At 50.7% G+C, this 20,295-nt stretch overlaps 1 protein-coding gene and 1 long non-coding RNA gene across 3 annotated transcripts in view; both read left to right on the top strand.

The window, feature by feature from the left end:
• The first annotated feature begins 7 nt into the window (after positions 1-7).
• The window catches only part of MTA2 (metastasis associated 1 family member 2), a 25,630-nt gene continuing 5,342 nt past the window's right edge, over positions 8-20,295 (top strand). The window contains exons 1-13 of one of the 2 annotated variants that reach the window (XM_087943463.1): positions 8-242; positions 9,162-9,229; positions 9,393-9,486; positions 12,717-12,834; positions 14,591-14,654; positions 15,653-15,755; positions 15,890-15,992; positions 16,098-16,197; positions 16,890-17,078; positions 17,708-17,782; positions 17,875-17,936; positions 19,295-19,392; positions 19,578-19,717. In XM_087943463.1, the coding sequence (XP_087799589.1) occupies positions 215-242; positions 9,162-9,229; positions 9,393-9,486; positions 12,717-12,834; positions 14,591-14,654; positions 15,653-15,755; positions 15,890-15,992; positions 16,098-16,197; positions 16,890-17,078; positions 17,708-17,782; positions 17,875-17,936; positions 19,295-19,392; positions 19,578-19,717 (1,242 nt within the window). In that variant the 5' untranslated portion in view covers positions 8-214. Of the gene's footprint in view, positions 243-9,161; positions 9,230-9,392; positions 9,487-12,716; positions 12,835-14,590; positions 14,655-15,652; positions 15,765-15,883; positions 15,993-16,097; positions 16,198-16,889; positions 17,079-17,707; positions 17,783-17,874; positions 17,937-19,294; positions 19,393-19,577; positions 19,718-20,295 lie in introns of both variants that reach the window. The other variant, XM_087943462.1, reaches the window with a different exon arrangement.
• On the top strand, positions 18,698-19,124 carry LOC148129515 (uncharacterized). The gene is made up of 3 exons (XR_015745343.1): positions 18,698-18,815; positions 18,862-18,958; positions 19,083-19,124. It is a non-coding gene; the product is annotated as an uncharacterized LOC148129515 (long non-coding RNA).

Genomic DNA, 20,295 nt, shown 5'->3' with positions numbered 1-20,295 from the left:
CGAGACGCTTCCGCCGCTTGGCTCGATAGCTCCGGTGGGTGTTGCGCTTTCCCAACGAAGCCCGACCGGAAATGCCCGAGCGGTTCCGGAGATTGCCGAAGGGCCGGCCCAGGCTGCGTGAGGGGGAGCGACGACGGCTTGAGGCGGCGGGAGGCGATGAAGAGCGGCCGGGCCCGGAGTTGCTGAGGCGGCCGGGAAGGGGACGCCGAGCGCCATGGCGGCCAATATGTACCGGGTGGGCGGTAAGGAGGCGGCGGCGGCTCTTCTTTTGGCTCTTTTATTTGGCCCGGCGAGAGGGAGGGGCGGGCGGGGGCGCCCAAGGGCTTTATTTAAAGCACAAAAGGGGGAGGGGTTGGGTCGCTTCGGGGGGTCGGTAGTCCGGGTTTGGGGGGTGGGGGGCTCTTTGGGGGAGGAGGCCCGACCAGGAAGTGGGGGCGGAGGTTTGAAAAGAAGGGGGACAGCCCCCTTGGAGGGTGGAGGGGCTGTGTTGAAATTTGGGGGGTCCCCATTTGTCTTGGGGGTCCTGGTCCCCCTTTTTGTGCTTCCCTCCCCCTTTTTAATGGGTTTTTTTTTGGCGAACTGTCTATTAAGAGGTAATTCAAACCCCCTCCCAACTTGGTGCCCCCCTCCAAGAATGTTGCTGGATCTCTGGTTCCATCATCCACTCCTCTTGGATTGAAGGTCCCATCGTCCCCAGCCAGACCTGCTTCCTTCCAAGCTGGGATTTCCCCCAAGTGAGAATGGGTTCAAAGGCCCATGATCCCCAGCCGGGATTCCCCAGATGCCCTGGGGTTTTAATTCCCATCGTCCTCAGCCTGAACTCTGTCCATCTCCTCCTGGCACTCTAGGTGTGTAGGTGACAGTGCCCATCATCCTCAGCCTCCGTCCTCTGGTCCTCTCCAGGTTATAGTCTATAGTGCCCATCATCCTCAGCCTCACTTCTCAGTCCCCTGGCAGGTTATAGGCTGGAATTCCCATCATCCTCAGCCAGAACTCTCCCATCTCCTGGCACTCCAGATGTGTAGGCCACAGTGCCCATCGTCCTCAGCTTGAACTCCCCATCTCTTAGCATTCTCCAGGTTATAGACTAGAACTCCCATCATCCTCAGCCGGAACAGTCCATCCCCTGGCAATCTTCAGATGGGCTAGCCTAGAACTCCCATCATCCCCAGCTGAGTTCTCCATCCCCTGCACTTCCCAGATGTGCAGGGCAATAAACCCCATCATCCCCAACTCAGCTCTTTACCCCCCTGGCGTGTTTTCAGATGTGTTAGACCAAAACTCCCATCATCCCCTACTAAGTTCTCAACACGCACCCCTGGGCACTTTCCAAATGTGCTCGGCAAGAATTCCCCTCATCCCCGGCCAAACCCCTGATGTGCCATGTGGAAATCCTCGAGCGAGAGCATAACCTGCATATGAAAAGCAACTTGATTGAGAAAATGGAGCCACTTAGGAGGGCAAGGAAAAAAAATTAAATAGTTTGGTTACGAATGGAGATAAAGACAGGGGTGAAAGCATCTTGATGGGATTGGCAGAGAAGCTAAAAATAAATGGGGAGGTGGGTTATAATTAGCTTTTTCCCATTTGGTTAAAGAATGGCCACGGGCAGACATGACAGCAAACTTTATTTTATTTTTAAACTGCCTTTATTATTTTCAGAAATAACTCAGGGTGACAAATATATCCAACATACCTTCCTGTTCCTCTTTTCCTCACAACAACCCTGTGAGTTTGTGTTGGGGCTGAGAGAGAGGGACTGGCCCAAAGTCATCCAGCCAGTTTTCTTGCCTAAGGCAGAACTAGAACTCCCAATCTCCTGGCAATTGGCCCAAAGTCACCCAGCTGGCTTTTATGCCTAAGGCAGGACTAGAACTCACCGTCTCCTGGCAATTGGCCCAAAGTCACTCAGTTGGCTTTCATGCCTAAGGCAGGACTAGAACTCTCCATTTCTTGGTGATTGGATCAAAGTCACCCAGTCGGCTTTCATGCCTAAGAGACGGGACTAGAACTCACCGTCTCCTGGCAATTGGCCCAAAGTCACCAAGTCACCCAGTCGGCTTTCATGCCTAAGGCAGGACTAGAACTCCCAATCCCTTGGTGATTGGATCAAAGTCACCCAGCCGGTTTTTCTGCCTAAGGCATGACTAGAACTCCCAATCTCCTGGCAATTGGCCCAAAGTCACCCAGTCGGCTTTCATGCCTAAGGCAGGACTAGAACTCACCGTCTCCTGGCAATTGGCCCAAAGTCACCCAGTCGGCTTTCATGCCTAAGGCAGGACTAGAACTCCCAATCCCTTGGTGATTGGATCAAAGTCACCCAGCCGGTTTTGTACCTAAGGCATGACTAGAACTCCCAATCTCCTGGCAATTGGCCCAAAGTCACCCAGCTGGCTTTCATGCCTAAGGCAGGACTAGAACTCTCCATTTCTTGGCTCACCCAGTTTTCATGCCTAAGAGCGGACTAGAACTCACCGTCTCCTGGCACCTAAGGCAGGACTAGAACTCCCACCACCCAGTCTCATGCCTGAGCAACTTCACCGTCTCTACTGCCCAAAGTCACTAGGCAGGACTAGAACTCCCAGTGGGTGATTGGATCAAAGTCACCCAGTCGGCTTTCATGCCTAAGGCAGGACTAGAACTCACCGTCTCCTGGCAATTGGCCCAAAGTCACTCAGTTGGCTTTCATGCCTAAGGCAGGACTAGAACTCCCAGTGTCTTGGTGATTGGATCACCGTCTCCTAGGCAATTGGCCCAAAGTCACCCAGTCGGCTTTCATGCCTAAGAGACGGGACTAGAACTCACCGTCTCCTGGCAATTGGCCCAAAGTCACTCAGTCGGCTTTCATGCCTAAGGCAGGACTAGAACTCCCAGTGTCTTGGTGATTGGATCAAAGTCACCCAGTCGGCTTTCATGCCTAAAAGGCAGGACTAGAACTCACCGTCTCCTGGCACCCAAAGTCACTCCTTTCATGCCTAGGCAGGACTAGAACTCCCAGGCTTGGTGATTGGATCAAAGTCAAGTCGCTTCATGCCTAGAGACGGACTAGAACTCACCGTCTCCTGGCAATTGGCCAAAGTCACCAGTCGGCTTTCATGCCAAGAGACGGACAGAACTCACCGTCTCCTGGCAATTGGCCCAAAGTCACTCAGTCGGCTTTCATGCCTAAGGCAGGACTAGAACTCCCAGTGTCTTGGTGATTGGATCAAAGTCACCCAGTCGGCTTTCATGCCTAAGAGGCAGGACTAGAACTCACCGTCTCCTGGCAATTGGCCCAAAGTCACTCAGTCGGCTTTCATGCCTAAGGCAGGACTAGAACTCCCAATCCCTTGGTGATTGGATCAAAGTCACCCAGTCGCTCATGGTTTTGTACCTAAGGCGGTGACTAGAACTCCCAATCTCCTGGCAATTGGCCCAAAGTCACCCAGCTGGCTTTCATGCCTAAGGCAGGACTAGAACTCACTGTCTCCTGGCAATTGGCCCAAAGTCACTCAAGTCGGCTTTCATGCCTAAGGCAGGACTAGAACTCTCCAGTTTCTTGGTGATTGGATCAAAGTCACCCAGTTGGCTTTCATGCCTAAGAGACGGACTAAACCGGACTAGAACTCACCATCTCCTGGCAATTGGCCCAACGTCCTCACTCCAGTGTCTTGGTGATTGATCAAAGTCACCCAGTTCATGCCTAAGAGACGGGACTAGAACTCACCATCTCCTGGCAATTGGCCCAACGTCACCCAGTCGGCTTTCATGCCTAAGGCATGAAATGAAGATCTTGAGTTTGATCCAGCCAAACTATTCTATCCCTTCTTCTTCCTTGGTCGGTGCAGAATCCATTTTGCCGGCCCACTGCTGTCTCAGCCGGTTTCGCTTGCTGCGCACCATCAGGCTGAACAGCCTGGTGTCTTCCATCTCACCTGTAGAAAGAAAGTCCAGTTCTGAACCTTGGCGTCGGCAACTAAAAATGTTGGGCGCCCTAACAAAAAGAATTGGCTTTGCACAAAAACCTCAAAAAGTTTTCTCTATTCCAAAGAGTTGAAGATGGTCTTTTTAGCTAAAAGTCTCCAAATCTTAACATCTGGATGGATTCTCCTGGTTAAATTCTCTATAGCGTCTCTGGATCCAACATCAGTTTTTCTTTGCTCTTTTATGGACTCTTATCAGAACCGGACCAATGTTGGTTGCAGTGCCTTAGGAAGGCCTAAGGTTTTTGTTTTTTTTATAGCAATGGAAACGGACTCAGATGATCAAAAGAGAAAAACCTAGCGTTTGGTGACATGTCAAACAAGGGGCAGTGGTCTCACTCATATATGACAACATAAATTCCTTTGAATAGATCAGTTATGAATGGGCCAAACCCGCCATTTCTTTGCCTGGCCAAGATATGTTGGTTTGTCCTTAAGATTCCAAGGTCAGCAATTGTAGGTGTAGAATTTAAAAACAGCAGCCAGGTTACTTTGTCCTTCTTTATCCAACTGCTATAAATATTACTAAGATAATGCAAGAATATAGATGGAACAGCTAGTAGTCTAATCTTAGACTTAAGGGGGTACCACCTTCATTTTGAATTCAGAGATATCCAAAAGGTTTGTCGGATTGCTATGTTTAATGGGACTGAATGGAGAAAAGGAGAAATATTTATATTTCATATTTCTTAAGCGCTCACCTAACTTTGAGATTGTGTTTATTGCGTTTAATGCTTGTCAAGTAGGAATCAAATTGTGTTTTTGTCCTGTTTCTATACACAATGTTTTGGGACAGGATTCTACAAGGTTTGCGAAGTTGCCACTTCCGGTTTAAAACTGGGAAATTTAGTGTGTTATCATCTATTGCTTGTGCCAAAGAGCAAAAATAAATAAATAAATAAATAACCAGAGCATTGAGACTCTGTTGGTCCCATGATTCCAGATTTATTGCTATTACAACTCCCCTTCTCTAATTTGGACTTTTTCAGAAGGGTTGGACTACAACACCCCATGAATCCTAGCTGTTATGAGAATAGGGAAGAAGGAGCCACCTTAGTTACAATCCAAGTCCCAGTGTTGACTTTCTTAACCACACTACAGAGTTTCAAAGAGAAATTGCGTTTTTAAGAATGGGCACGACATTCTGAATAGTGTATTTTTGTATCTTTATTACTTTACAAATAATGCAAGGCAGCAAATGTAGCCCCCTCTGCTTTCTGTTTCCCCCACAATGACAACCCTGTGAGGTGAGTTGTTCTGAGAAAGAGGAACTTGGCCCCAAATCCCCCAGCCAGCTTTGGTGCCTAAGGAGGTACTAGAACTCCCCGTCTCCTGGTGTTTGGCCCAAAGTCACCCAGCTGACTTTCATGGCTAAGGTAGGATTAGAACACAGGGTCTTCCACTTTATAGCCTGGTGCCTTAACCATAAGTGAACCACACTGGCTCTCTTCATTGGGGGGTGTGTGTGTGTGTGATTTTTGTCCTTGATTGGAGGACAAATAGAGGACATTCCCAGGACACCCCTGGAGATCCAAGAAAGCTTCCAGTGGAAATACATTTTTTAAAGAAAATAGAATTATGATGAATATGTTTGTCCAGCACAGTCAGCCAGATGTTTAAACTGGTGTAGCATTTTTATCCCCAAGGACCTGGGATTGGCAGAGATGTTGATTATTACAGGCAGACCTCGGCTTAATGACCACAACGGAGCCCAAAATGCATGTTGCCGAGTGAAACATCTTTTCAGCCCCTTTTGCCCCCATTTTATGACCTTCCTTGTCACAGTTGTTAAGGGAATCACTGCAGTTCTGTAAGTGAATCTGGCTTCTCCATTGACTTGGCGTGCCAGAAGGTCGCAAAAGGGGATCATGCACACACACACACACCACACACCCCCGAGGGGACCACACTGCAAGTGTCATAAATCTGAACCAGTGGCCAATTATCCGAATTTTGATCAGGTGACTATGGGGATGCTGCAGCGGTCGTAAGTGTGTGAAAAGCGGTGCTAAGCCTGCTTTGAACTTGGTTGCTAAACGGACTGTTTGTAAGTCAAGGAATGCCCGTATTTTTTTAATCTCCCTGCCAAATCACTTGAGCCTTTCAAGAAGAGATTGGACTCTCCCATCTGTTAGAAATGGTGTAGGCACTCCTGCTTGGGCAGGGGGTTGGACTAGATGACCTAGAAGGTCCCTTCCAACTCTATTATTCTATGTTCAGTGGAACAATTGAGCTTTATCTTTGAAAGCTTTCCAGAAGAGACTGGACTGCCCTTGGTCAGAAATGGTAGGTAAAGTCTCCTACTTGGGTGGGGGGGTTGGACTAGATGACCTAGAAGGTCCCTTCCAACTCTGATTATCCGTTATCTGTTAAATTGTTCAGTCTTTGAGGGTGGGGGTGTAGAAATATGGGGTGGGCTTTTCGGACTGATTTGCCCGCGGTTGAGATTTCCCCTCCTTCTGTCCTTCAAATGGCAGGAAACTTTGCTGTCGCTTCTCAAAATTCGAAGGAGGAAGTGAAACTTGAAAATAGAATTATTAACTACCTGGATCCTGAGGCTCATGCAAGAACAGGATATATGGTCAGCTGGGACTTTACATGTCCTTCCAACCAGGCAGTAGCCCAGGGGTGTCCAACCTTGGCAACTTTAAGACTTGTGGACTTCAACTCCCAGAATTCCTCCCAGGAATTCTGGGAGTTGAAGTCCACAAGTCTTCAAGTTGCCAAGGTTGGATACCCCTGCAGTAGCCTTTTCTTTGCCAAATGACAATTTAATGTAGAGCAGGGGTCTTCAACCTTGGCAACTTGAAGACTTGTGCACTTCAACTCCCAGAATTCCCTTTCCTGGTTTTTTTTTGGGGGGGCTTCTGGGAGTGGAAGTCCACAAGTGTTCAAGTTGCCATGGTTGGAGACCCCTGATGTAGAGCCTCTGTTGTAAAGTTACTGTACGGGCAACTTTTAAGATAGGTGAACTTCAACTCCCGGAAATCCCCCCAAAAACCAAGAAAGGGAATTCTGGGAGTCGAAGTCCACACCTCTTAAAGTGGAGAACTTTTTAACCTTGAGGAACTCTGCTCTGGATTACAGGTAGGCCTCGACTTACACCAGTTCGTTTAGTGACCAAAGTTACCACGGCACTGAAAAAAAAAAAAAACCTCGACTACCATTTTTCATACCGAAGGCCGTTGCCGCCTCCCCGGGGTCGTGCGATCCGAATTCAAGACCCTTGGCAACCAGTTCGTATTTACGACCGTCGCGGTGTCTCAAGGTCACGTGACATCGCACCCCACCCCTTTGGCGACTTTCCCGACAAGCCAGGTTTGATGGGGGAATCCGGATCCATTTAACAACCAGGTTATTGACATAACTGGTGATTCGCTTAACAACGATGGCAAGAAAGGTCGTATAATGGGGCAAAATTCACCTAAGGAACGTCTCGCCCAAAGCACAGAAATTTTGGGCTCAGTTGAGAAACGCTGCTTTGGATGATAAAGTTATTTTTTTTTCCTCCCCAGGGGGAAAAAATCCCCTGTTGCAATCTTGATTCTGCTGTGGATTTTTGCTGAGGGACTTAAGGAAGTCCAGGCTTTTTGCTGTTTTACTTGTGTGTTTTAAAAAATAGCCTGCTTGCTCATGAACCACACTTAAGCCATGATTCGTTCAATAAACCCAGGGCTAGCTGGATTTCCTATAAACAGAATGCCGAAAACACCTGAAGGTTTCTCACCGTGTGAAAAATTGGTAATAATAATTCTGCCCAAATTTTTGACTCTCGAGTTTAGGGGACATTTTTGGTCAATTGCACTCAGGCCAAAAACAGTTGGATTTATGATTCTGACAAAAGCAAACCCCCCCCCCCTTATTCCCCCCCCCCTGATAATTAAGTTGCAAAATCAAAATTTAGTGGAAAGCTAGGAGTCAGTTGTCATGTTTAAAGAAACCAGGAAGTAATTTCTGTGGCTGTTAGCGATTCAGGATGTGTTTTTTTTTTTGTTTCTTGAGTCCATTGTGCACTCGGTTGCTTCCCTGCCAACCCCTGGAGAAGGAGGTTGAAGTCCAAAATCGGAATCCACCCACCAGCTAAAAATAGGTCCAGCTGCCTGAGTTGCCACCCAGAATAACAAGAGTTGGAAGGGACCTTGGAGGTCTTCTAGTCCAACCCCCTGCTCAAGCAGGAGACCCCTACACCAGGGGTTCCCAACCTTTTCTATACCCCGCACCCCTAGAAAGCTTCTGATATATTCTCACACCCCTTACAAAAGTAAATAATGATACGCCTATAATCCTGCAGGCACGCTATAATTTTGAAACTTCTAAACTCAAATTTTCGCACCCCCCCTGGAATATAGTCTTGCACCCCCCAGCTGGGAACCCCCTTGTCCTTTGCCCATTTCAGACAAATGGTTATCCACCATCTTCTTAAAACCTTCCAGTGTTGGAGTATTGACACCTTCTGGAGGCGAGGAGTTCCACGGGTTAATAGTTCTCCCTGTCAGGAAATTCCTCCTTAGTTCTAGGTTGCTTCTCTCCTTGATGACTTTCCCTCCATGGCTTCTTGTCCTGCCTTCTGGGGCTTCGGAGAATAAGTTGACCCGCCTCTTCTTTGGGGCAGCCCCTCACATATCAGGACCCTGCTATCAGGTCCCCCCCGTAATCGTCTCTTTCATTCAACTAGACACACCCATTCCCAGCAAGCGTTCTTGATGATGTGTTTTAGCCCTTAATCGTCTTCGTTGCTCTTCTCTGCACTCTCTCCTCCTGGCGTAGCAATGGGAATTCTGCTCCCAGTTGTGGTCGTAAGTCAAGGACCATTGTCCAGTTTAGGGCTCTTGGTATGGAACGTTGAAAAGACAGAGGGTTTTTTGGGGGGGGCATATTGCAAAGTTAAATTCTTCAACAGGCACCCAAGTCTGAATCAAACCCTCGATGTCAAAAGAGACTCGTACAAGCAGTGGGGAATGGCTTGACTGCCTCTTTCTTTGGGGCAGCCCCTCCAATATTGGAAGGCTGCTGCCATGTTCTCCCTGGTCCTTTTTTAGTTAAACTAGAGACATCCCCAATTCCTCGTCTTCGGTCCCCTGATCCTCTGTCTTGCTCTTCTCCATCAAATTCTCCCGAGGAATGTCCCTTTGGGTTGTTATATTTCTCCTCCTCTTCCTCTTCCTCACTTAGCCCCTTTCTGCTTTCTCCTCTTTCCAGATTATGTCTATTTTGAGAATTCCTCTAGCAATCCCTACCTCGTCCGTCGCATCGAGGAGCTCAACAAGGTAGGGGTCGCACGGGGTTGGGCGGGCGGGCGGTTTTCTTTTTCCGGGAGAGGCGGATCCGCTGCATCCGAGTTGGGACCGGGGTAACTACGGAGCTGGGTGGGGGTGGGGGGGTCTCTAGGGTGGAGCATTTGATTGGCCAGCAGCGTTTCTCCCCTTCCAGACGGCCAATGGCAACGTGGAGGCGAAAGTGGTCTGCCTCTTTCGACGGAGGGACATCTCCAGCAGCCTCAACAGCCTGGCTGACAGCAACGCTCGTGAGTGGCCTGAGTGGCCGGGGGCTTCTGGTGGGCCCTCCCTCCCTTTTCCTTCCTCCCTTTTCCTTCCTTCCTCCCTCCCTCCCTTTTCCTTCCTCCCTCCCTTTTCCTTCCTCCCTTCCTTTTCCTTCCTCCCTTTTCCTTCCTCCCTTTTCCTCCCTCCCCTTTCTCTTTTCTTCCCTCCCTTTTCCTTCCTCTCTTTTCCTTCCTCCCTTTTCCTCCCTCCCCTTCCTCTTTTCTTCCCTCCCTTTTCCTTCCTTCCTTCTCATTCCTCTCTCCCTCCCTCCCTCCCACCCTTATCCTTCCTCCCTCCCTTTTCCATCCTCCCTTCCTTTTCCTTCCTCCCTCCCTCCCTCCCTTTTCCTTCCTCCCTTTTCCTCCCTCCCCTCCCTCTTTTCTTCCCTCCCTTTTCCTTCCTTCCTTCTCATTCCTCTCTCCCTCCCTCCCTTCTTCCCTTTTCCCTCCCTCCCTTATTCTTCCTCCCTCCCTTTCTCTCTTCTTCCTCCCTCCTTCTTCCCCTCCCTCCCTCCCTCCCACCTTCCTCCCTTCTTTCTCCTCTAGTTTTCCTCCCTCCCTCTCTCCCCTTCCTTCCCTTCCCCTCCCTCTCTCTCTCTCACCTTCCTCCCTTCTTTCCTCCCTACCTCCCTTCTTTCCTCCCTACCTCCCTTTTTCCCCCTCCCTTCGTCTCTCCATCCTTGCAGGGAAGGCTTTGGGTCACAAGCCGTGCTTTGAGATGGGTAGAAGGGCCTCACCAGTGGGGCCATAGATTTCCCCCCACCCACCCACCCTTTCCTCCTTGCAGCAATAAGGAAAGTGTGTGGGGGAAAGAGAGAGAAAAATGCTATAAAATGCTATAAAAAATGCCCCACCCTCTGCTGGGCCCAGCCAGAATCAAACTTGCCAGCTAGGGTGCGTACAGAACACACGCTGACATACATGTGCTTGTGTGTGTGTGCTCGCAGGTGGAATACCGGCGAGCAGAAAAGGGACTGTCTGGGTTGTGTGTGTGTGTGTGGTTTTTTTTTATGTGTACCAGCTTGGCGCAGAGCTGGGTGCCCCACACCTCTAGGGCTGTGGGGGTGGAGAGTGCCAAGCCAGGGGAGGGGGGGAAGGCTGAGCCAAGAAGGGCAAGGCAGGTGCTGACAGCTCTTTGGCCTGCCCAATCCCCAGCGGTTGAAAGGTTAACCGAAGAAGGTTTTGCAGCTGTGCTGCCTGGTGGGGAGGAGGAGGAGGAGGAGGAGAGGAAGAGGAAGAGGAGGGATTTCTCTGGGGGTTCCCAGCCTCCCGCAGGGGCTGTGACCTTAGTGGGCTCGCTGATTGGCCAGAGGTGGGGGAGGGTGCTCCTTTCGCCCCTAGGCGGCCAATCCCTGCAGAGAATTGCCTGACCACCCCACCCTTCCCTTTCCCAGCACCAAGGGTGTGTGTGTGTGTGTGTGTGTGTGTGTGTGTGTGTGTAGGTGGGAAGGGGAGGGAGCAGCCATCCACTTCCTGTCCTCCCCACCTCTTTGGGGCACTGCCAAAGCTCTAGAAAAAAGAAAGGGGTGGGGTGGTAGGCAGAAGAACAATGCTTGGGGGGGGGGTGCTCTAAAGAGGCCCAGGAATGTTTGTGTGTGTGTGTGTGTGTGTGTTTTCTGGAGAGAGGAGGAGGAGGAGGGGAAAGCAGGGTGCACATTTTGCAGGAGAGCAGAAAGGGGAGGAGGGATTAGAATCTGGTTTCCTTCACACACACACACACACACACACACACCCACACACACACACACACACACCCTAGTGGCCTTGGGGGCACAAAGGCTCCTGAGCTGAGAAATCTGAGGGTGTGCGCTGAAAATTGTGTTTAGAAGGCTTTGTGCCAAAGAGTAAAGGCATCTTGGCAGAAGGTGTAGATTTTAGGGCGAGCAAACCAAAAAAGGGAGACAGACTTTCTTTCTTTCTTTCTTTCTTTCTTTCTTTCTTTCTTTCTTTCTTTCTTTCTTTCTTTCTTTCTTTCTTTCTGTCTGTCTGTCTGTCTGTCTGTCTGTTTCTTTCTTTCTGTCTGTCTCTTTCTTTCTTTCTTTCTTTCTTTCTTTCTTTCTTTCTTTCTTTCTTTCTTTCTTTCTTTCTCTCTCTTCTTTCTTTCTCTCTCTCTCTCTCTCTCTCTCTTTCTTTCTTTCTTTTTCTTTCTTTCTTTCCCTCTCCTTCTCCCTCTCCCTCTTTCAGCTTAAGTAGCTTTTGTTCAAAGTGGATTACACAGCCTGCGACACAGCAAGCAACAGACATCTCACTGAGTCACAGCAGTTCCTTCTGGGGGTGGGGGGTGTGATCCCTGCCTTCCATTTGATTGAGTGGAGCGTTTCTCAACCATGGCAGCTTTAAGATGGGTGGACTTCCAATCCCCAGAACTGGCTGGAGAATTGGGAGTGCCACCCTTTAACCCTGAGCCGGGAATTGAGCAAGCCCCCCCTTTAAACCATGGGCCTGGACTTCCAATTCCCAGAACTGGCTGGGAGTCGAAGCCCACCCCTCTTAAACCCTGGTGCCTGGGGAATTCTGGGAGTCGAAGCCCACCCTTCTCAAAGCTACCAAAATTGAGAAACCCTGGTCCAGAGTGATGGGTTGTAATATTGGCTTAGAGCAGGGGTGTCCAACCTTGGCAACTTTAAGACTTGTGGACTTCAACTTCCAGAATTCCCTAGCCAGCTTGAAGCCCACCCCTCTTAAAACATGCTGGCTGGGGAATTCTGGGAGTTGAAGTCCACACCTCTTAAAACATGCTGGTTGGGAGATTCTGGGAGTTGAAATCCACCCCTCTTAAAACATGCTGGCTGGGGAATTCTGGGAGTTGAAGTCCACAAGTCTTAAAATTACCAAGGTTGGACACCCCTGGCTTAGAGTCTGGCAGAGCTAAATCCCTCCCAAGAATCCCAAATGATGCACAATCTTCTAACTTCCTGGTCCTTGGACAATGAGAAATATATATATATATATATGATGGAACGTCCCCTTCCTTGTACCTTTAGAAAGCTACTTTTCAGATGGATTTGGAGATCTCTTTTAAGCTTGGTTGTAAACATATCTTTATGCACCGTCTCATTGGTCGCACCAGAGGCGGCTGGGTCCCTTGGGAAAGGCCCAAATTGCCCCTTCGTCTGAGTAAGATGGAGTCGCCAGAAGCGCTTCTCTCTTTCTCTTTTGCACTCCCCATCTGTGGTCTCGTCTGCCTGATAAAAAAAAACAATAATGAATTCCAGGAGAATTTGAAGAGGAGTCGAAGCAGCCGTCCGTTTCAGAGCAACAGCGGCATCAGCTGAAACATCGCGAGCTCTTCTTGTCCCGTCAGTTCGAGTCCCTGCCTGCCACCCACATACGGTGAGGAGCTTTCTATAAGACTCGAACGCGAAATCCTTTGCTCATCACGGCCTGTAAATATTTCTGCCTTGAAATCTGCCATTAAATAACAGAACCTGTTATCCTATCATGCCCCTGTCGGAATCTGACTCGGAGGAGGAAGCCAAACAGCTGACAGGGATTGGGAGTGTGGCTCCTTTGGCTGTGGATGAAACTGGGGAAGAGCAAAGTCTGGCTGGGCAGAGCAGGGTAGAAGTAGAACAAGGGAGAGGGAGTTTAGAGGAAGACCCAGGCCCACTCCCTCTTCATACTAGGGCATGCAGGGAGGAATGGAAAAGGGAGCAACATGGGTTGCACGGCTTATGGGGGAGGAAAGGCCCCGATTCCCTTCATTAGCTGCAGCTGGGAACACAGTGTATGAAAAAGGAAGCTTCGCGCATCAAGTTGTGAGCAAACGTGACTTTATCTTGTATCGTCATGGCTTGTGTTCCTGCCGTCTTCCCAACTGGGTGAGTTTTGCCATGCCTTCAAGCCTGAAATCCCTTCTCATGCCCTGTCAAGCTACCGTATTTATCGGCGTATAACACGCACTTTTTTCCCCCTGAAAATAGGGGCAAATGATGTATGCGTGTTATACGCCCGATATAATGTTAAGAAGCCTTCGGTGAATGCTGCTGGGATCGGGGATCAAGGACACAAATGAAAGAAGGGGAGGGAGGAAGCAACCGAAGCCTGTCCTTCTCTCTGGGTCAGCTCTCTCAGTCGCTCTCTCGCTCCTCCACCAGCACAGGAAGAAACTGCTTCAAAGAAGCGGGGGGCTTTTCCTGTCGCCTTTCTCCCCCACCCCGTCCGCCCGCCCGCCCGCCCGCAGTGCTCCGTTCTGCCTGCCTGCCTGCCTTCGTTAATGGTTGAATCGGAACAGCTTCGGCTGAGTAAAAGAGGCGAATAGTTATTATTCTCAGCCGGCTGCTCCCAAACAACCAGAAACTAAGGCAGGCAGGCAGGCAGGCAGAATGGGACACTGTGGATTGAAGCGCACGCGTGCGCGTGGGGTGGGAGTGGGGGTGAAATTTCCCTCTTAAAATGAAGATGCGTGTTATACGCCTGTGCGTGTTATACGCCGATAAATCACGATAATTACTTCAGTTTGGTTTGTTTGGAGTTTAAGTTACAGTTTGTGTTGACCATGTTTTGGACTTGATTCTCTGCAGTCAAAGGCTGTTCCCGGGAGAGTTTTTCTCCAGCCCAAAAGTAATCTGGACTTTGGGGGCAAAGTTGGAGATAATAAAAGGACTCTTATTAACTGTGTGTTGCCTTTGTGCCACGCCCCTTTGGGGTCATCACATGTCACGAGGCTGATAATAAGAGCAGAGTGCAGGAATACAGGTAGTCCTCGACTTACGGCTTACAGCTGAGCCCCAGATTTTATGTTGGCTGAGTGAGGAATTTCTTACGTATCAATTTGATGACTTTCCTCGCATTTGTGAAGTGCATCCCGGCGGTTTTTAAATGAGTAACAACTGTTGTTAAGTGAATCCGGCTTCCCCCGTTGGCTTTTGTTTTGTCAGTCACAAAAGGGGGATTCGGGTGACTCCGGGGCAGTTGCCAAGCGTTCCAGTTGTGATCACGTGACCGCGGGGGTGGCTGCAATGGTCCTAAGTGTGGAAAAAAGGGGCGCTAAGTTCCTTTTCTCGGTGCCGTCATTAACTTCGGACCGTCGCGAAGCAAACTGCCGTAAGTCCGAGACTTACGATTCCCCTGTTCTGTTTGGTTGCAGGGGGAAATGCAGCGTTACCCTCCTCAACGAAACGGATATCCTCAGCCAGTACTTGGACAAAGAGGTGAGACGCTGCAGGGTTGGGTGTGGGAACGGCCTTGGGAGCTGGAGGCACGGAAGAGGGAAGAGAGGCCTCGGCCTGCCGCAGGGAAAGGGGCCTGGGGAAGGTTTCAGGAAGGGGGACACACACACACACACACACCCCCGAGAGCAAAAGGAAAGGAAGGGAGAGGTGCTTTCAAGGCAGAGCTGGATTCCCCTACTCCCGCTGCTTCTCCGGACTACCTCGCAGGGCTGGAAGGCAGGGAAGATGGCAAATGTTGAGGTTCCTCAGAGAATGCTGAGATCTGGGCTTCCATGACTGAGGCTCTTGACTCCCTTGGACAAGGGAGGAAGGGAAGGAAGGAGAGGAGAGAAAGGAGGAAGGAAAGGAAGGAAGGAAAAGAGGGAGGAAGGGAGGAAAGGAGGAAAGGAAGGAGGGAGGGAGGAAAGGAGGAAAGGAGAAGGGAGGGAGGAGAAACAAGGAATGGAAGGAGGGAGGGAGGAATGGAAGGAGAAGAAGGAGAAACAAGGAATGGAGGGAAGGAGGGAGCGAGGAAAAGAGGGAGGGTGGAAAGGAAGGAAGGAAAAGAGGGAGGGAGGCAGGAAAGGAAGGGGAAGGAAGGAGAAGGAAGGGAGGAGAAACAAGGAATGGAAGGAGGGAGGAAAGGAAGGAGGGGAGGAAAGGAAGGAGGGAGGGAGGAGAAACAAGGAGGGAGGGAGGAAAGGAAAAGGGAAGAGGGAGGGAGCAAAGGAAGGAAGGAAAAGAGGAAGGAAAGGAAGGAAGGACGAGATGGAAGGGAGAGAGGAAAATAGGGAGGGAGGGAAGAAAGGGAGGGAGGGAGGAGTGAAGCGAGAAGAGGAAGGGAAAGTGGAGAGGGAAGGAAGGAAATAGAGGAAGGAGGGAGGGAGTAAAGGAAGGAAGGTGAAAAGAGAGGGAAGGAGGGAAGAGGACAGAAGAGCAGGCCAGGCAGATGGATTCTCCGCAAATGGCCTGAAACGCTTCCGTCTTCCTTTTCCCAGGACTGTTTTTTCTACTCGCTGGTTTTTGACCCCGTTCAGAAGACCCTCTTGGCCGACCAAGGGGAGATCCGGGTGGGCTGCAAGTACCAGGCGGAGATCCCCGGCGACTGCGGAAGGTGAGCGAGGCGGCTCCGGGTTCCAACCCTGGGGTGAGCGGGGGGCAGTCAGGGCCGACCACCAGGGCTGACCCTCCCTCCCTCCCTCCCCCTCCCTCCCTCCCCCCTCCCTCCTCCCCAGGGGAATCCGACAACCGGAACCAGCAGAAGATGGAGATGAAGGTTTGGGATCCGGACAACCCCCTGACCGACCGGCAGATCGACCAGTTCCTCGTGGTGGCTCGGTGAGACCCGAGGGGTAGAGCTGCGGGCGGGGCTGCCTGGGGCCAGGTGGAAAGCAAGGGCGCGGCTAGCCCGTTTCTTCTTCTTCTCTCTCTCTCTGGCCTCAGGGCGGTGGGCACCTTTGCACGAGCCCTCGACTGCAGCAGCTCCATCCGTCAACCCAGCCTTCACATGAGCGCAGCGGCGGCTTCTCGGGATATCACGCTGGTGAGGATGAGCAGTTGCCTTCCTTCCTTCCGTCCATCCGTCCTTGCTTCCTTTCTCCTTCCCTCTCTCATTTCCTTTCTTGCTTTTCTTTCTCCTTTCCTTCCTTTCTCCTTTCCTCTTCCTCTCATTTCCTTTCTTGCTTTTCTTTCTCCTTTCCTTCCTTTCTCCTTCTCTCTCATTTTCTTTTCCTTTCTTGCTTTTCTTTCTTCCTTCCTTTCTCTTTCCCTCTCACTTTTCTTTCCTTCCTTTTCTTTCTCCCTTTTTCCTTCTCTTCCTCCCCCTCTGTCTTTCTCTCTTTCTGTCTTTCAGCCTTTCTCTTTTTCCCCTTTCTTCTCCTCTCCTCTCCCCTTCCTTTCCATCCCTTCCCCCTTAGTCCTCCTTTCCTCCCTCCCTTCCATCCTCCTTTCCTTTCCTATCCTTTCCTTCTTCATCTATTTACTTCCTTTCCTTCTCTTATTCATCCATTTACTTCCCTTCCCTTCCCCTTTTATTTCTATCTTCTCTTCGATTTCAGCTTGTTCTCTTTTCCAACTGCTAAAATCTTTAGTTAAAAACCAAAGAAAGGCGGGGGAAAAAAGGGTGAGGGATCTTTGAGCCAAAGACCCCCCACTCCGTGATTGCTCTGCCTGTGACGGGCAGCTGGTCATTGCTTCCCCCTTTCCCTCCCTCTCCCTCTCCCTCTCTCTCGCCAGTTCCACGCAATGGATACCCTGCAGCGTAACGGCTACGACCTGGCCAAGGCGATGTCCACTTTGGTGCCCCAGGGTGGGCCCGTGCTATGCCGGGACGAGATGGAGGAGTGGTCGGCCTCGGAAGCCATGCTGTTTGAGGAGGCCCTGGAGAAATACGGCAAGGACTTCAACGACATTCGGCAGGACTTTGTGAGTCGGGTTGTGGCTTGGGGGCTCCTGGTTTGCAAAAGGGGGCCGTCTTTCGTCCACCGCTCAGCCCTACTAAGCCATTTAGTAAGTTAAATCGTTTAAAAATGCCACTATATACATAGGACTAGATCACAAACGCGCTGTGTGATTCAAGACAATGATTGCCTTGGAAAAGAAACTTGTTTCTCAGCCTGTTAGTCCTCATTTTAAGACACCAGGTGCTTCCACAACGCCGCTTTCTTGAGCCTGGGAAAATGGGGGGAGGGGAGTTTCTCCAAGTTTGAAGAGGGCAGATGGAATGTTAACTGGAGGAGCCCCAGCCCTTCCCCCAAATTACAGAACTGACCAGATTATTAAACGGGGAGGCACCATGAACTTAATACGACTGGGGTGTATGCGAGTGTATTCGTTGGAGTGGAGGTTTTCTGGAAGGCGGACTCACTTTATGACCGTGCCGGCCAGGCCTCCATGATGGTCATGACTCGAGGAGTTCCCGTATGATTCGTAGCTGGATCTCAAACCTTGAAAAAGCCAGGATTTCCAGGGTGGTCATCCCAGCCCCTCATCCCCGATCATCAACACGGTGGGGTCAGGGCCTCCTCTTTGACCCCCTCCCTTCTTTCCTTCAGCTCCCTTGGAAGTCCCTGGCCAGCATCGTCCAGTTCTACTACATGTGGAAAACCACAGACCGATACATCCAGCAGGTGAGGAAGGCTCTGCCTGCTCCTCCTCCTTGGGGAGTGGGAGATTCCATTCCTGGAAAAAAGGGGAGGGGGAAGAGATAAAAACTTTCCAGAGGCCCCCTTTTTTTGGGGGGGGGGCCGACAGCAAATTGAAGCAAGTGTACATCCCAACCTAGTGAGTATTCCGGCCATCCCATCTCAGGGTCTGAGGAGGGTGGGTGTCCGATTTTTCTCTAGCAAGACTGCATCGGGGGGCAGAGACAAGTCCCCCCCACCCTCCAACAAGACCCAGAAAAAATAGGAGCGATGGGTGGTTTTGTGTATCAGATGGAGACTCTTGTATATTCCAGGGTTTGGGGTTCAAACTCTTTTCTGCCCAGGGTTAGAAGCCCTTCTGTAATTATCCAGACACGGGGTGGATTCAAGCCGGTCCCTTGTTTTGATCCCAGCCAAATCTGGGATCAATAGAAGAGTGTATTTGTAACTCGGGGTTGAACCGAGGGGGTCCTTGTGCTCTCTTTGAGCTGGGCGGTTTTCTTGCAGACGCTTCATAACCAAACTAGGTAACATCATCAGTGCTAGAGGGGAAGGGGGTTTGTGCAGGGGGGGGAGGAGGACTATGGAGTCCTTTGGTGCTCTTTGAGTTGGTGGTTTTCTTGCAGACCTTTCATGACCAAACTAGGTAACCACATCAGTATTGGGAGGGAGGGGTGTTTGTAGAGAGGAGGTCCTGGATGCTTTCTGAGCTTGCAGACGTTTCATTACCACCCTAGACCACCTTATCAGTGCCAGAAGGGAATGAGGTTTTGTGGAGGGGAGAAGGAGGACTGTGGGGTTTGATGTTCTCTAAGCTTGGTGGTTTTTCTTGCAGACATTTTGTTACCAAACTAGTTTACCTCATCAGTGCTGGAAAGGAATGGGGATTGTGGAGGGGGAGGGGGCAGGAGGAGGAGGACTGTGGGGTCCTTGGTGGTCTCTGAGCTGGGCTGTTTTCTTGCAGACGTTTCATGACCCAACTAGGGAACATCATCAGTGCTAATAGGGAATTGGGCTTGTGGAGAGGAGGAGGAGGAGGAGGGGAAGAGGCTTGTGAAGAGGAGGAAGAGAAGGAGGGGAGAAAGATGATGGGGTCCAGGTTACTCTGAGCTTGGTAGTTTCCTTGCAGACGTTTCATGACCCAACTAGGGAACGTCCTCAGTGCTAGAAGAGCATCGGGTTTGTGGAGAGTGGGGGGAGGAGGAAGACTGTAGAGTCCAGGTTACTCTCTGAGTTCTCCAGTTTCCTTGCAGACGTTTCATGACCCAACTAGGGAATGTGCTAGATGGGAGTGAGGTTTGCTCTCGTTATCTTTCAGCACTGACAACGTCACCTAGTTGGGTCAGGAAACACCTGCAAGAAAACCGCCAAGCAAACACCCCACCCCACCCCCCATAGAATCAGGCTAGGCTGTGGGCTTTGGGCCTGGGAAAATAAAACCTAGCCGAGTCGCCTCACCCCCCCTGAGGCATTCTTGCTCTCTCTCTCCTTCCCCAGTACAAAACCGAATCCGAACCAAATCATCTCAGTGGGCTCCAAGCCCGGAATGAACGGCGCCGGCTTCCAGAAAGGTCTCACCTGCGAGAGTTGCCACAGTAAGTCTCCGCCGAGAAATCGGGGCCTCCGGTTGGATGCGGGACCCAGATCGTCTCTCCCTTTGCTCCGGGCGCCTGGGGAAATCGTCGGAGAGGGCTGAGCCCCTGCAGCAGGCGGAAAGGAGGAGGAGGGGGGTGGGAGATGTCGATGGGGGTCCTCATTTGGCCCCTCTCTCGCCCCACAGCCACCCAGTCTGCCCAGTGGTATGCCTGGGGCCCCCCTAATATGCAGTGCCGGCTCTGCGCCTCGTGCTGGATCTACTGGAAGAAATACGGGGGCCTGAAGACGCCGACGCAGCTCGAGGGAGCTGCCCGTAGCATCACAGTAAGAGAAACAGAAAACACACACACAAAAACACACACACAAAAACACACACACACAAACACACACACAGAGAGACCCTTCTGGCTTTGTTATTAGGGGTTGGGAGCTGGCTTGGGACATGCGATTCGGTTGGATGCTGGTTGTCCAATTGGGGACGCGACAGGAATTATTAGTCTGCTTAATAGGAAAGGCGTCTTTTGTGTAACGTTCCCGATTATTTTTATACAAAAATTGTCCAGCGGTGACTAACACACTTCCTTTCTCCTCCTTCAATAACGAGAGACTTAATGAGGTGGGTTGGGCTGAAAGAGGAGGATCCAGCTGGCTTTCATGCCTAAGGCGGGACTAGAACTCACCATCTCCTGGTGATTGGCCCAAAGTCACCCAATTGGCTTTCATGCCTAAGGCGGGACTAGAACTCACCATCTCCTGGTGATTGGCCCAAAGTCACCCAATTGGCTTTCATACCTAAGGCGGGACTAGAACTCACCATCTCCTGATGATTGGCCCAAAGTCACCCAATTGGCTTTCATGCCTAAGGCGGGACTAGAACTCACCATCTCCTGGTGATTGGCCCA

The sequence above is a fragment of the Notechis scutatus genome, chromosome 14 (genome assembly GCF_049901735.1).
Source record: "Notechis scutatus isolate UNSWTSFEM ecotype Mainland chromosome 14, rNotScu1.2, whole genome shotgun sequence".
Lineage (NCBI taxonomy): Eukaryota > Metazoa > Chordata > Lepidosauria > Squamata > Elapidae > Notechis > Notechis scutatus.
This window is presented reverse-complemented; position numbering and strand designations above follow the sequence as displayed.